At 35.3% G+C, this 16,851-nt stretch overlaps 1 protein-coding gene across 6 annotated transcripts in view; it reads left to right on the top strand.

The window, feature by feature from the left end:
* IMPACT (impact RWD domain protein) overlaps window positions 1-16,338 on the top strand; it is a 29,064-nt gene extending 12,726 nt beyond the window's left edge. For 3 of the 6 annotated variants that reach the window (XM_014828365.3, XM_070513290.1, XM_070513289.1), the window contains 6 exons: window positions 3,230-3,313; window positions 5,645-5,742; window positions 7,884-7,957; window positions 11,284-11,374; window positions 12,890-13,024; window positions 13,775-16,061. In XM_014828365.3, coding sequence (XP_014683851.1) covers window positions 3,230-3,313; window positions 5,645-5,742; window positions 7,884-7,957; window positions 11,284-11,374; window positions 12,890-13,024; window positions 13,775-13,843 — 551 coding nt within the window. In that variant the 3' untranslated portion in view covers window positions 13,844-16,061. Of the gene's footprint in view, window positions 1-3,229; window positions 3,314-5,644; window positions 5,743-7,883; window positions 7,958-11,283; window positions 11,381-12,889; window positions 13,025-13,774 lie in introns of all 6 variants that reach the window. The other 3 variants (XM_070513288.1, XM_070513287.1, XM_044774501.2) reach the window with 2 other exon arrangements.
* Window positions 16,339-16,851: the final 513 nt, after the last annotated feature.

Below are 16,851 nucleotides of genomic sequence, written 5' to 3'. Positions count from 1 at the left end.
AAGTTGTGCAACCATTACTGCTATCTAATTTCAGTACATTTGGAAATTGAAATTTTGCTCTATTATTATTATTTTTTATTGAATCATTAAGTATATGACAACATGAAATTTCTAATGTTTCCTGTTTACTTTGCTAGTCTTTGTTCCACTTACCACAAAGGCCTTTAAGAGACGAAAATAACTCTATTTAACCCGATTTTATTTCCAAATAGAGGTTTATTGTTATCACTGAGAATTGTTGAGGGATTTAAAACAAAAAACCAATAGCTTATTTACTAATCTTTTAGAAAATTATTTACAGGGAACCAGTTATTTAGGACTCCCTTAGCCAAATCAGTATACGTTTTTGTTTTTTTGTTTTTGAGGAAGATTACCCCTGAGCTAACATCTGCCACCAATCCTCCTCTTTTTGCTGAGGAAGACTGGCCCTGAGCTAACATCCGTGCCCATTCTCCTCTACTTTATTTGTGGGACGCCTACCATAGCATGGCTTGCCAGGTGGCGCCCATGCCTGCACCCGGGGTCCGAACAAGTGCACCCCAGGCCGCCGAAGTGGAATGTGTGCACTTAACCACTGTGCCACTGGGCCAGCCCTCAGTATAAGTTTAAAATTGGTAGTAGTATATATTTTTTGAGAGCATTTTACTGTTTTTCTATAGAAGTGAATGTTTTTACTGCTTCCATTAAAATCAAGGAGATAAATGGTATGAAGATATTCTGTCCATGTGACAGTGTTTTTTGAAGTATTTTCCTTAGCTTTTTATGATCCGTGTTCTGGTTTTGCAGCATTTCAGGGCATCTGTGAGAAAAGTAGTCTCAAAGCAAAATTGGTTTTTGCCAGTCCACCATTCTATAGTGTGGGGCAATTGCAAAAATGGAATGTACAGGGGTAAAAATTTAGGACTCTAAAAATAGTTTGGGATCACTCAACTCTTAGGAAATTTTAAAAATTATTGATCTTAAAAATGATATTTTCCCTTTCCCACCGATAACCATAATTTAGTTTAGCCACTCTTCAAATTTTAGAGTTATTGATTTGTGTTATACAATTTATAATTTTTAGAAATTTTGTTTGGAAGTTTTTACTCAAAAATTGATTTTATAGACTTCATGTTAAAATGGAAGGATTAATAATTCTGAAAACTAGTAAGAGCAGAAGCTAGTAATCAGGATATCTCATGACAGTTTTCTCTCTAGGGTACCCACTTGACAAATAATTTATTTTGATTTTGCTGTTATCTTCAGTATAAATTTATTTTTTATTATTTCATCATGTTTTTTCTACTCTGGGAATATTAAATTTTGAAATAATTATATACAGTTATTTATAATTTTTTGTTGTTGTTGAGGAAGATTGGCCCTGAGCTAACATCTGTTGCCAGTCTTTCTCTTTTTGCTTGAGGAAGATTGTCCCTAAGCTAACATCTGTGCCAATCTTCCTCTGTTTTATATGTGGGAGGCCACCACAGCATGACTTGATGAGTGGCATGTAGGTCTGTGCTGGGATCCGAAACCAGGAATCCTGGGCCACTGAAGCAGAGCATGCAGACTTAACCACTGTGCCCCTGGGCCAGTTCCTACAATTTTTAAAAATTCTGCACTAATATTAGACTTAGAGAAAAGTTGCAAAAATAGTACAAAGACCTCTCTTAATATTCCTGACCCTGCTTCCCCTAGTAACATCTCATAGTATTATCATCATGAACAGGAAAATAACATTGGCATAATATCAACTAAACTAAAGAGTTTATTCCAATTTCACTAATGTTTCCACTGATGCCCTCTCTGCTGTTAGATAATCCTGACCAGGCTTCTACATTGCATTTAGTTGTTATTTCTCCTTATTCTCTTCTAGTCTATAAACAGTTCTTCAGTCTTTCCTTGACATTTATGACCTGACACTTTTAAAGAACACTGATCAACTGTTTTGTAGACTGTCCCTCAATTTGGGTTTGTCCATTGTTTTTTCTCATAATCGAAGTAACATTAGGCATTTTGGCAAGAAAACCATAAAAATGATATTGTGTCCTTCACAATGCATTATATCAGGAGCTCATGATAAGAATATGCTTTGTTATTTGTGATGTTTAACCTTGATCCCTTGGTTAAGATGGTATCTGCCAGAGTCTCCATTGTAAAGTTACTGTATTAGTCTCCAGAGAAACAAAACTAATAGGATGTGTGTGTATTATGTATATATGTGTCTGTGAGTGTGTGTGTCTGTATATTTATAAAGCGAGAGAAAGGAGGGAGGGGCGGGTAGAAGGAGGGAGAGAGCAGGAGAGAGTGATTTAAGGAATTGGCTCACAAGATTCTGGAGGCTGACAAGTCCAGAGTCTGCAGGTTAAGCTGACAGGCTGAAGACCCAGGGAAGAATTGGTGTTGCAGCTCAAATCAGAAGGCTTTCTGCTGGCAGAAGTCCCTCTTTTTCTGGGGAGCTCAGTGTTTTTCCTGTTAAGACCTTAACAGGATGAGGCTCACTCACATGGAAGGCGATCTGCTTCACTCAAAGTCAGCTGATTTGAATGTGAATTCCATCCAAGAAATACTTTTACAGAAACATCTAGAATAGTGTTGACCAAGTATCTGGGTACCATGGCCTACCCAAGTTGACATGTAAAATTAACTGTCATAGTTACTGTCTTTCCCTTTGTAGTTGAGAATTATCTTGGGGGAGATACTTTGAAGCTATGCTAATATCCTATTTCTACTTAAACTTTCACTCAGTAATTTTAGAATCCATTAGTGTATCTTGTCAACAATATTTATTACTGTGGTGTTTGCCTAATGGTGATTCTTACCTCCTCTTCTCCTTCGACATTTATTAATCAGAATTCTATTGTGAGGAAGAGATGTCTCTTCTCCCCATTCATTTGATTAGTCATTTATATCAGTATGAATTCATGTATATTATTTGATTCCATGCGTTAAAATTCCATATTATCCGTATTTTTTTGCTCAAATTGTTCCAGGTTTGGCCTTTAGGAGCTTCTTCAGGTAGGCTCCTGTGTTCTTTTTATAAGCTCCCATCTTTTTGTGAGCATTTCTTTGCTTTCTGGAATCACAAGATGTTCCAGGCTCATTTTGTATTTTCCTTGTGCCAACCTTGGAATCAACCTGGATTCCTTCTATTGAAGAATGATATTTAGAGACCAAGACCAATGATTTTTTTTAGGTGTAATTTTGTATTGTCTTTGTAGATAACTCATAATGTTGCATATCCACATAGGCCCAGACATAGAGAAGAAAACTGAAAAGGACGATGTTGAATGTGAAGATGATCTCATTTTAGCATGTCAGTTAGAAAATCCAGGTAAGCACTGGATTTTGATATCAGTGAAAATTAAATAGGTATAATGTTACTAACATGTTTCTTTTGAGGAAAGTGGGATGGTAATATTATGTATTGTTTTTGGAATGGCATAAAAATTTAGTAAACACTCACATGTTAAGAAATAGTTATTAATTTGCAGAGAATTGAATTAATTTTTTCCTGCCTGCTGGCCATTTTAGTGTTTGGTAGGTCTGTCAGACGGGTGAGGAAAAATAGAAATTTACTTTTTTTTTTTCCTACTTTGTAGAGTTTTGAATTAGTGATGGGAAAAATTGAAACTAAGAAAAGCTGTGTTAATGTTTTCAATTCACATCCTGTTTTTATATTTCATTTTGAAATCCTGATCTCTCTTCTGATGGCTCACAGGTAAATTTTAGTCTGTGCTCACAAATCCAAATATAGTAATTGAAGGTGCAGCCACTGAAATAAAGCTAATAAAATGCCTTTAAGATTTTCCATTCTGCTTAAGCAGATTTGTTCCATAATTAAGTACTATTCACCTTATGAATAGGTTGATGTGATAGACCAGCTCTATGTTTTTATCAGACAGTATGTTCCATTTCAGTATTTTAAAATTTTGAATGATGTCGTCATTTTTCTCAAGTCTCTTACAAAAATGTGATAAACCAGAGGGAACATTCATTTTCTTTGCAGGTAAGGAGTTTCCTCTGCCATTTTACAGTAGATTTTAATGAGTATTATGAAGGTTTAAAGTTCTTGCATGGTGTCTCAGGACTAGTGGAAGGGGGTGAAGAGGAAGTGAAAGAGTGGAGAAGATGAGCCAGGACTCCTACCCCTGCTTCAATCTAAGTAGCTCCCATTTTATTCATTTGTATAGTTGTGGATTTGGCATATGATTTCTTTTGGGAAACAAGATCCACTATTAAAGGAAAAAGAGTGAAAATCAATACTAATAAACAGCACCCTGTTGATATTGACCTTAGTACTATACTAGTATGGTCGTCACAGTCTGTTCAAGAAGAGGACACTATCAGGGGAAGGTAAAACATCCTGCATAAACCTGGTTTCTTGTCCTAGTCCTGCCACTAATCAGTGCAGTGATTTTTGGCAAGTTGTTTAAAGCTCTCCAGAAATGTTGTTACACATGTTAAGTTGAAATATTTCATCAATTTTAAGGCAAACTTATTTGGTAAGAGTCAACAGATTAAAGAATAGGAATAGGAAAAAGTTTTAATTCTTTCTTCCTGAATGACTTTTTATCCTAAGTGGGGCAGCTGCAGCAGCCAGGATAGTTGGTCATTTTCTCAACATAGTTAAAGGTAAATTAGTGGTTCTTAAACTTGTTTAAGAGGCAGAATACCTGGAAATCTTGATACTCTATTGAATACCAATTTGGTGTATTATTGATACATCTAATTCAATCCTATGAAGTAGGAAGAGTTTTATTAGCAGAAGACATGCGGTAGTCCCACCTTATCCATGGGGGATACGTTCCAAGACCCTCACTGGATGCCTGAACTGCAGATAGTACTGAACCCTGTATATACGATGTTTTTTCCTATACGTACTACCTGTGGTAAAGTTTAATTTATAAATTAGGCACAGTAAGAGATTAACAGCAATAATAATAAAGTTGGCTTTGGGGTTATTAGTAAATAAAGTAAGGGTTATTGAACACAAGCACTGTGATACCACAACAGTTGGTCTGATAACTTGAGATGGCTGCTAAGTGACTAATGGGCCGGAGGGACAGTCCAAGATTTCATCACGCTTCTCAGAACAGAGTGCAGTTTAAAACTTTTGAATTATTTCTAGAATTTTCCGTTTGATATTTTCAGACCAAAGTTAACTGCAGGAAACTGAAACCATGGAAAGCAAAACTGCAGATAAGGGAGGACTACTGTATGTTACAGCTATACAAAATAAAGTTATAGGTTTCCCAACCCAGAGGTCCATCCGCAGTACAATGGCTACATAAGTTGTGGTATTTAGCAGCTGTCAATCTTTTTGGTCTCACGACCCCTTTATATTCTTGAAAATTAGATGTTATACCAACTTATACTACTTCAATAGTCCAGGATTTGAGTCCCAACCCACCGCTTCCACTGGGTGACCTTGGCAGGTGAAAATCATTTATAAGTCAAGTAGTTTTACATACAATGTATTTGGAAACTTTCCCTTAAAATTAGAATTTGATTTTAATAGACAACTATTAATGGCTATTTGGGTTGATTTGCAATATAATTTATGTCTTTTTCCGAACCCCCCTCCACACACCATTGCCAAATTTTCAGTATTTGAATGTAAGAATTTTAAAAATAAAAGTAATATAATTCTTTAAATTTATAGAAATAGAAGAATTGCCTCTGATCGATCATGGCATTCCTATTACAGACCGAAGAAGTACTTTTCAGGCACACTTGGCTCCAGTAGTTTGTCCCAAGCAGGTAAAGTTACCATGTCCGGCTCACTTTGATGTTGTTTTACCAAAGTAAGTCGAGTAAATGGTTTTGCAATAATATCCTTATTTTTACTATTATGTTTAATTTTCATGTAACATAAAAATTATTTGCTTATTTTCGTACCCTGAAATTACTGTAAATCATGGACGATTTGTTTTGTTTCTGTTTTTCACTGCTTTCAAAATTTTATCTGAATTCTGATTAGGACTTACCCTCAAATGGATTTTCAAACAGGAAAAACCCCACTGTGGTGTTGTGGAAAATTATGATGCTTAAATAGCTTGTTAAAAAGAATTATTTGTCCTATTGCGTGAGAGTCCTATAAAACCAAGTCTGTTCCATTGTTGCCCAGTTAGGGGGACACTGGACAGACTGGCTTAGCCTTGTTTTCCTGTCCTGAATTCCTTTTCCTTTCTGCTTCCTGATCTTAGGTGACCTAACTCCCACCCAGGTATATCAAATGGGAGACTTTTCAGTCAAAAACAGTATTCCTAGTCTTTGTCTTTTTCACTCTCTTTTCAGCAGAATCATTTTCTTCTTCCTTGCTGCTATAATCTAGCTTCTTTTAAACTTTATTGATGTAAGAGACAATTTCAGTACTACCTATAAAGTTAAATTAACAACAAAAAATCTCATTAACTTAGCATAGGTTTTGAGCGTTAGTCTCTTCCCTTTGGTCTCAACAGTGACTCTCCTCTCTAAGCTCTTCTAGAACCCTGACCTCTAGGGCTACACTGCTTTGTACTGGGCTCCTTTCACTCTGTATTAGGCTCTGGGAGAGGAAGTGCTTTTCTGCAGTGACTTGTGGTCAAGACAGCAGTTTTTGGTGCAGGCTTCTGCGCTTTTCTCTGAGGAACCCTATTTTGTCCTTGGCTGTTGCTCATAATCTTCTTGTCGGGGTCCTTAGACGTTCTATTCTATGTCCGTTCATCCTTGACCCTCTTTGTTTCTGATTGTAGTCACTTAGAGTTACAAGATCATAATTTGTGAGACCTGAAACAAATCTTAGAGGTCAATGTCTTCTTTATTTTATTGATCAGGAATCTGAGAACGTGAAAGTTTAAAAAATGATAAACACAAGATTGCACAATTTCTGATCCAAGTTGGTCTCCCTGACTCTAGCTTGGTCTTCCCTACCTCTAGTATGTCTTCAATATTTCTTCCATACTCCTTGCCAGTTACCTTTCTGAAAGATCAGGACACCTGTCACCATTCCCCCCACATAATCTTTGCTGATTTCCGTTGTCTACAAGGAAAAATCTAAACTTGTTATACAAGGCCCTTTGTGTTAGGACCCTAGCTTTTTCGTTCCTGATACATCTGCTATCATCTTCTCATTCGTACTCTTAAGTTACAGCTACATAAGACTGTTCATCACTTCTTGAACCCCTTTTATGTCTCTGCTAGGGTTGTCAGATAAAATATAGAATACCTACTTAAATTGGAATTTCAAGTAAACATTATTGCATGGGACATACCTATAATAAAAAAGTATTCATTTATATGAAATTCCAATTTAACTAAACATACTTTATTTTTATTTCCTAAGTCTGGTACATTCGCACATGCTGTTTCTTGTGAATGGAATGGCTTCTTCCTGCACTACCCCTCTCTTCCCTTTTGATGAAGAAGAATTGCCACTTATCTTTCAAGACTGGGTTCATGTTCCTCTGTGAACCTTACGTGATGCCCCGAAAGAGTTTTAGCTTTATAATATTTGGAATATACCATTATTGTGCATCTATCACATTGGATAGATAAATTTGGTAAATTTTCAGAACTCATTTTTAGAAATTCTCGTATTTACATTTAAAATGCTCTACCTGGGGAAAAAATTTTCATGTACAAATACCTTAGCCATGGTTAGTGCTCAAATATTTGTTGATAATTGGGGCTCAAAAATACCAGATTTGTCATTTTTATACCAATTGAGAGTATCAGTATCTGCCCCTAAAATGAGGAGAAAACTCTGGAAATGGGTTTTTCAGAGTGTAGTAGATTCTTTAAATAATGATTTCAGTACAACAGTACTTATATCAATGTGCTTTCAGATGTTTTTCCAGCATTTATTTACAGAGCAAATAAAAAGTATACATTAGTTTATTTATATTACTGCTGTTTTTAAGGTGAAAATGGTTCTCGCCAAATTATATGAGAATAAGAAAATAGCTAGTGCTACCCACAACGTCTATGCGTACCGGTGAGTGATCATCACAATTTTAGGAATGTGCAGTTTGTAAAAAATGGGGGAAACTGATACATGATTTTAAAAAATAATAGCTATTCTGTGTTATTTTCCATTATAAAAGTAATAATTGTGTAGAATATTTGGAAACTGCAGAAAAGAAAAAAACAGAATCAGAGGGAAAATCAGCCGTTTTCTGCCACTAAGTGTAACTGATAGTATTTTGATATGTTTTCTGTCTTTTCTATGCAGAGTGTATTTTTGTAATGCTTTATCCTAGTATCCTGTTTTTTCTTGATTTAACAAAAGAATTTTTTCATGTTGTAATTGCTTTATAAGCATTATTTTAATGACTGTATAATATTTGTTTGAGGCTCCATACCACAATTTATTTAACCATATCCTTTTTGTTTTAGTTTTTTATATTTTTCACTATTGTAAAGAATAGTCCCATGAACATCTTTGTATACTTTTTAGATTACTTCCTCAGGATAAGTTCTGGTTGCTTCTAGATTCTTTTTTCAAATGAAATGGGGGTATAATTAAAAAGGAAGAAAGAATAGATTCCTAGACATAGAATTATTTAAAAAGTCTGAACATTTTTGAAACTCTTGATACACATTGGCAAGCTTTTTCCAAAGTTTTTCTTTTAAACTGATTTATGCTCTCATTAGCGGTGAATGAAGAGAGCTTCTTTTACTACATGCCTTTTAGTTTTGAGTACTAAGGTTTTACACAAATCTTTGCTGATTTGTTAGCAAAGAGATGAAGGGTATATTTTTAAATATGTGAGTTAGTACAGACTTAAAAGAGCATAGATTAGGACTGTAATAAATCAGAATATAGACATAGGGATTTGGTGCAAACTTAAAATGTGGTTGAGACTGTTTATAAAATCTAGGCTATCTGAAACTCAAAAAAATTTTAAAAAATCCATCTCTTTGGATAGGTGAGTTTTTAATATTACTAAGTCATATCCCTCTAAATGCCAAAACTTACAAAAAACTGTTTGTTATATAATTCCCTACTTACTAGAGTATCACTGAACAGAACTTTGATGTTTGCTTAATGAGTTAGGGTCATCAATATAAAAATGAGGGATTAGACTATGTTTGCTTGCAGGGAGTATTAGAATGTGCTGGAAGAGTATTAATAGTATTTATTTATCCTACATGTTTATTGACTGCCTACTCTGTGGCAAGCACTTTATAAAAGTTAATTCTGATTATTTCAGCAACTCTGCTACTGTAAAAATGTTAAGTTTTTCAAGATCACATAGTTGTTAAGTGGCAGAGCTGAATTTGGTAATCTAATTTCATTTATCTCTATTTTATTCCTCCATGCTGTGTGGCTGCACCTTCAACAATTGCTGTACATAATATTGATCTTAATTTATCAAAAAGTTAAATAATGTGCCAGATATTCTATTTCAAGCCCCAGATTTTGAAGTTAAGTTCTTATATTTTGGTAGTTTTGCGTATTAATAGGTGATCAGCTGTCACTTCTCACAAATGTCATTGTGACTACATGTAGCAGCCCCTTCACCTTAGCACCTTACATAATTGGTTCTTGGGAATGAAAGAGCTTAGCTTGTCAGAATTGTGTGTCAGATAAGACTAAAAAGGCACAAAGGAGTCTTGAAAGACCTCATTGGGAGTAAAATAATTGACCTTTATTTGGTACCTGGACTTTGTGTTGTGTATTTTGAATGCTTAGGGTCCTTTTAGGGTTACTTCCTGGTTCTGGGGCTGTATTCCCACTTTGAAGTTACGGAGCGCTCTTCAGACTGCTGGGACACACAGCTCTTGGGTGCTGCCTCATTATTTTCCTGGCATGTGAGGAAAGGGTTAGTGAAAATGTCCATAGTGTTGCGTTTTTTTCCACAACCTAACAGTATTGGTTATGTAGTCAAATTTTCTTCATTTGTTCCATAAAATTATGGTGTTAGATTATAATTACAGGCCTAATATAAACCAGCCGCTGACTGCTTTTTGCTTTAAATTTGACGTATAAAATTTTGTTTAGTAGTACTTTCTTTTCTTCAAATGAGGCCAACTCAGTAATAATAGAGCCTAGGGGGCCGGCCCCGTGGCCGAGTGGTTAAGTTCCCGCGCTCTGCTTCGGGAGCCCAGGGTTTTGCTGGTTCAGATCCTGGGTGCGGACGTGGCACCGCTTGTCAGGCCATGCTGAGGTGGCATCCCACACTCCACAACTAGAAGGACCCACAACTAAAAATACACAACTATGTATCAAGGGTCTTTGGGAGAAAAAGGAAAAATAAAATCTTTAAAAAAGAAAAATAATAATAGTAGAGCCTAGTCATAGTAGGTGGACAGTAAATATTGAGTTAACGAATAGATGGATTGGTGGATGGAATGATGAATGAGTGAATGAATATGATTGCTATAGTAAAGTTAATGTAATTGAGTTAGGTGTATAGATGAGGTAGTATCTGACCTCTTACAGTCACAGCTGGAAAGATATCTTTGCTGCATTTGCCTAGTCCTAGATGGTACCGTTTGTAGGGGCCTAAGAAATCCACTAGATGGCATACCTTAACTGGCACTGTTTCTCTGTCGCACTTGATGCCAAGCTTAATCTACTATGATGTATCCCTACATTATTATTCCAAATGCTAACTCTCTAGATAATTTAAATGGGTAAAAATACCATGATTTATCTGATATTGATAAGGATCCCTGGGAAAATTATAGAGAAAAGTAAATCTTATAATTCTTAGTCAGAATTGGGAAGATAGAGAAATGCTTGATGCCTACAATAAGATATGAAAAAAGTGTAAAATATTAACATATTGGTTTTATCACCTCCATATTTTTAATATACTTTTTGTCTCTTTCACTAGATCTTAGGCTCTTTGAAGACAGGAGTATGCCACTTACTTCTTTTATATCATTTCATAGTGCCTATTATGTATAATGCATCTATACAGTATATTCTCAATAAATGTTTTTCAGTGACTACTCTATATAACCTCATAGCTTCAAGGTTAGATGAAGTTGGGAACTGTCAGATATGTAAACTCACCTAACCATAATCATAGCATTTCTGTTTTAAGGAGGCACCCTTGGTTCCTATATAAATATAATAAATATACAAATAATAGATATTTATTATATATAATATAAATATTATATAGATATAAAAAATGAAACATACTGGATAGTAGATAGTGAAAATATATCTAATATATAGTTCAAGAAGGATTTTTTAATAGCAAATGTGCTTATTTTGAAAGTAAATTGATCGCAACAATTATGAAGGAGTAACTTTTGTTAGTATTTTGAGGTTTCAAAGTGTAACACTGTTGTATGTATTTCTAGAATATATTGTGAGGATAAACAGACCTTCTTACAGGACTGTGAGGATGATGGGGAAACAGCAGCTGGCGGGCGTCTTCTCCATCTCATGGAGGTGAGTGTAAGTTAAACCTTGTTAATCCCGTTCTATGAGCCATAAAATTTCTCAACAAACAGAGCTCCATTTAGGAATAAGTAAATCAGTGAGACTATATAACAGGAGATACATTTGGTTTAATTAGTACTTAATTTTTAATCATTGATAGAAAATTTTAACCACTGGATATGGGGAAGAAAGCAAAAGGTTAATAACAAGTGCTGTGCTTTCAAGTTCTTAAATCATAGACAATAGAAGATTGTCTTCAGTTCTGAAGAAGCTCCTCCTTTCTGTTTTTTGACAATTTCCTCCCCTTTATTTTCTCTGTTTTGTCTTTGTGATACTTCTGTTAGTTGGATCTTGGACCTTCTGGATAGATCCAGAATGTTTCCTTTTTAAAGTTACCCATCTCATTGCCTTATGTTCTGAGACATTTTCTTGACTGTCTTCCAAAGCTTCTATTGAATTTAAAATTTTTTTAGCAACCACTTCTTGTTCTCAATTTCTATTTTTCGTAGTGTACTGTTCTGGTTTTAAAGATTTTTTATTTTTCCTTTTTCTCCCCAAAGCCCCCGGTACAAAGTTGTATATTCTTCGTTGTGGGTTCTTCTAGTTGTGGTATGTGGGACGCTGCCTCAGCGTGGTTTGATGAGCAGTACCATGTCCGCGCCCAGGATTCGAACCAACGAAACACTGGGCCGCCTGCAGCGGAGCGCGCTAACTTAACCACTCGGCCACGGGGCCAGCCCCGTGTACTGTTCTGGTTTTATGGATGCAGTATCTTCTAAAATTTCTCTGACTATACTAATTAGAGTTTCTGTTTTTTTTAAAGTGTTTTCTCCCTTAAATTTTTTCTGGTCCATTTTAGTTTGTTTATCTTGTCCTTTCTCTTTCATGCTGCTGGATTGTCTGGTGGTCATTAATTGTCCATTAATTTTAAGAATGGATTGGTTTTTCTCTAAGGTAGTTGCTGTAGTTTCTTCTGCTGTTGTATGTGGAGGTTTGTTTTCTAACCAGGCCATTCCCTTGATAGGAACTCGTTGTGGGGGTCAGGCCTGTAGACTGGTGGGCTTCACGTTAAGGGCAGCATTTGACAAATGTTAAACTGAGGAAGACCTTACTGGGAGGCACCAGTGATTGCTCATGCAGCCCCATTCTCTCTAGTAGTTGTTCAGAAGCAGGTTTTGTGTTGTTTGGCCTAGGGGTAAATGGCTGCCTAAACTGAGGTATTCTGGTTGAAGTCACCAAGAACTGGAACCCTACCTGCATGATCTCCCCTTCACTCTGCCCGGTTGCCCCAAAGTTTGGAATTCAAGGACACTGGCATACAGTGGTTGTTTTCCAAATTCTTTTCCCATCCTCACATTTTATCCCCTGAATTGTTAGTAATCTCACTCTGCTCACTCATGTGGTTCTGCCATTAAGGTCACCAGGAAATTTTATGTGCAGTTTTATATATGGGTTATTTCATTCTCCAAACTCGCTTTTGTACATGCCTATATGTGTGTCTAATTCTGCTTCTGAAAATAACAGATTTTGAATGTGAGAAATGTCATGGTGGTAGTATCACGCTGGTTTGGAGGGATTCTGCTAGGACCTGATCGCTTTAAACACATCAACAACTGTGCCAGAAACATACTCGTGGAGAAGAACTACACAAACTCACCAGTAAGTGGCTATATTGATACTATATCCAGAAAGTTTCTCACCATTGCCTGTGAAATTAAATTAAAATTAAAAAAAAAGAGAGAAAATTAGGAATGAATCAGAATGTATAGTGTGTTACAAAAACCTTTGGACTAGGAAACTGGAGACTTAGGTTCTAGTCAAAACGTTTGACTGGGCAGTTGTGACTTTGGGCAGATCATTTCATCCCTTTGAATGTTAATTTCATAGATTCTTAGAGTTTTATAAAAACCTTAAAGACCAGTTAATTTCCACTCTCTCAAATTGAGGCCCAGAGAGGCTGTAGCTAATGCTACAGTGAGCTAGATGTTCTTTTTAGACATTCGTAAAATTCTGACATTCTCTGGGAATGTCATCTTCCCTTTCCCCGGCATGCCTTCAGATGCCTCTTCCTTTATACTTTGAGGTTTTTTTGTTTCATATTTTATAAGTATATTCATATCTATTTTATTTAAACTTTGCTGCCTTACTTTGGAAAGTGGACAATAGATTAAATAATATCGAAATTATCCAAACATAAATTTATTAGGTAAATGAGTGTTTTCCTTGATTATTTTGGAAATACTAAAATACACTATAAGCAAAAGTGCCCTGTAAAACAGAAAGGTAATGCATATGGAAGTAATATACTTTTCACTATTATACATATTCTGTATGATTAGATTTAAGGTTCGTAAGCCAGTATCTTTATATAAATGGGGAGAATAGTACATTGATTTGTGTCTTTTCCAGGAGGAGTCATCTAAGGCTTTGGGAAAGAACAAAAAAGTAAAAAAAGACAAGAAGAGGAGTGAACATTAATACTTGAAACTATATGAAAGGTTAATTTGCCTATAATTACATAGAAATTCCACAGTCATCAAGGAGTGTATTGTGCAGAGAGAGGATCCTGGACTGCTCAAGTCAGCCAATTCATTGTGGACACCAACGTTATCTTTTCTTCTTTGGTTATATCATCTGCCAAAAATAGAGAACTTGTGATATATTCATGTATGTTTCAGGCTGATTCGGAAAAATTAATTTGAACTTAATCACCACTTCATCTAATTTTAGGAAGGTAACAGTTGCCCAGGGCAGTACCTGAATTAACTGTCCATTTCAGTACATGTCAAGTGCCTTTGTTAGGTGGAGAAGAAATGTCTCCAGGGGAATATAAATATCTGATTTCTTGTCATTGGGACTCTCATTTTGTTAAATGAAAATTGCCTTTTACTGCTCTTTATGGCTTATTGGAATAGAGGCTCATCGAAGATTGATCTTGGAGAGTTTCTTCTTGTGATTTTAGTTCATAAGTATGTCGCCTTTCATTTTATAGCGTTCATCACTGAGTAATGGATTAAGTGAAAATCCAGGAGTATCCATCTGCAGTTATGTGCTGAAGTGATAATTCATCTAACATACTTGTTAGCATCAGTGTTATGCCTCAATTTCTGTCTGCAAATTGGTGATAGTGAAATTGCAAAAAGTGATTTTCTAGTCTCTACCTTTTTAGTTTAATTCTTGTAATGTCAAGCAATAAATATGGAGTGTCAGTAGTCTCCTCCCACCCCTGAAATGTGTTGGTGTAACATTGTGGTTTCTTCTAACAACCTGGAAGTACTTTCTTGTGATCTTCACTGAGGAATCAGAACTACACTAGAAGCTATGCTGTGGTCAGTGGGACATTTATAGAAGGCATGGAGATGGCAGAACAACACTGGTGGCGGCCAAGGGTCTGTTGTGTAGTTATGTAAACGTGATGCACTATTCCCATCTGCGCTCCAGCCTTCCTCGGTTCCATGACTTTGTGGAGAAAAGGAACAAACGTTTTGATTGGAAAAACAAAGAAAATCCCTGTCTTTTTTCCATTCTTATCAAATCTTCCTTTTCATCAGTGTTTTATGTTTCTTCTTTCATCTGCAAGTTGTGTGATTTATCTCTAGGCATCTAGACAATAAATTTACCTTTGATATATTAAAAAAACTGTTCCCTTTCATATATGATTGCAAACAATTATTAAAAATTATTAATTGATCGCAGATTTGCCTGTGATTCCCTTCCAAAGGGAAGGAGCAGAAATTGGAGGCAGCTTAGGATGGTGCTAGAGCTGGAAAGCGTCAGAGGAAACACAGATAGATAGGTTTTTTTGTTCTTTGATGTTTACCTTTAAAAGATCCAACATCCTTACTTGGTATTTCTGATAAGAATCTAGTCAATAACGTTACACTAGGATGGATTCTGAGAATTGAAATCTAAATTATATTTGTTGTAAGTGTGTTTGATGTTGCCAGTTATCCAGGGGCATCAGAGGGTGACCTATATGTATTTAGAACACTTACTTCAGATTCCATGAAAAGTTAATTAATGCCCTGTGTATTAACTGTTAAAATAATTAAAGAACTTAAAGACCATTAATTAGTATTAAAATAATTTGACAATTTGGGCATGTCAAACCTGTGAAAGAAGACATAAAACAGTAAGAATTTGATGCTGCAGAAGGGTGGGACTTAATTTTTCTGTAACACCAAATTTGAATTTCTTGCTATTTATCTAACGTTTATTTTGGTCTTCATAGAAAACAAAAGCACCTTTATATCTGTGATCTCATTTTCCCCTACTTAAAAAAATCTTATTTTTGCTTCTGTCTACGAAATTAACCACACTTTCCTGACTAAAAACCCTAATATCCTTTGCCCAAAGTCAGGTAGTAAAGAGAGATTCGAAAGTCTCCAATTCTGGAGCCTGAGTTATTTCACTTTACAATTATGGACTTCTAACCGATGATGCTATCTTTTTTCTGTATTTACAATTTCTCTCAATTAGAGGATTTTCAAATTCTCTAAGTAATTTTCTATAGCTGGATCTATGCCCTGGCGTATTTAATAGTATATTGTATTAATTAAAAATGTTCTCCATATGCCAGTGTATAAGAGCAAGTAGCATCTACTCTTTAAGTGGGAATAGCAGTATAATTTGGAGATATATATCATGAAACAGCCTCTTTGAAGAGAATTGTACCAAACTAATCACAACCAAGAAAGAGTCATAGGAAGCAGATGCTGTTTGGAGGGCAGGTGAAATTTATTGGGAAAATTGTATAATCACCTTTAATTCCTATATCTAGAGATATAACCATTATTAACATTTGATATGTACATCCTGTTTTTTTCTTATGCATGATTTTCATATATATGGTTATTTTTCTTTCCATGAAAAATGTTATTAAACTGAATATACTGTTTTGTATCCTGCATATTTCATATAAAAGTATATTGTTAACATTCTCCCATGTCAATAAATATTCTTCTATGGCTTAATTTCTTATGGCTACATTGTATTCTGTCTTCTGGATATAGCATAATATACTGACTAGTCCCCATTTATTTCCAGTTTTTAAGTTTTTCCATTTTTTCACTATTTTAAACAGTGGAAAACTACATTGTATATAGATTTTTGTATATATCTCTGATTACTTTCTTAGGAAAAATTCCTGGAAATGGAATTTCTTGGTCAAATATTTGCACCTTCCTAATAGCTTGATTGGTTTAGCCAAACTGCTCTCTAGAAAAGTTTTATTATTTATACCCCCATTAGCATTGTATTAGAATATACTTAAATACCAGTCAAAGCTGTGGAAAACTGGGCAGTCTGGTAGGTAAAACTACAAATATCTTTTTTTAAATTGATGTTTTTTGTTTTGAAATAATTATAGATTCAAACAAATAGTTGTAAGAATAATGGAGAGGCCCTGTGTGCCCAATACTCAGCTCTCCCTGGTGGTAAGATCTTACATAACTGCAGTATATTATCAAAAGCAAGAAAGACAATTC

Source organism: Equus asinus, chromosome 7 (genome assembly GCF_041296235.1).
Source record: "Equus asinus isolate D_3611 breed Donkey chromosome 7, EquAss-T2T_v2, whole genome shotgun sequence".
In the NCBI taxonomy this organism is placed as follows: domain Eukaryota; kingdom Metazoa; phylum Chordata; class Mammalia; order Perissodactyla; family Equidae; genus Equus; species Equus asinus.
Note: the sequence above shows the minus strand (reverse complement) of the source record. Positions and strands in the feature narration are given on the sequence as shown.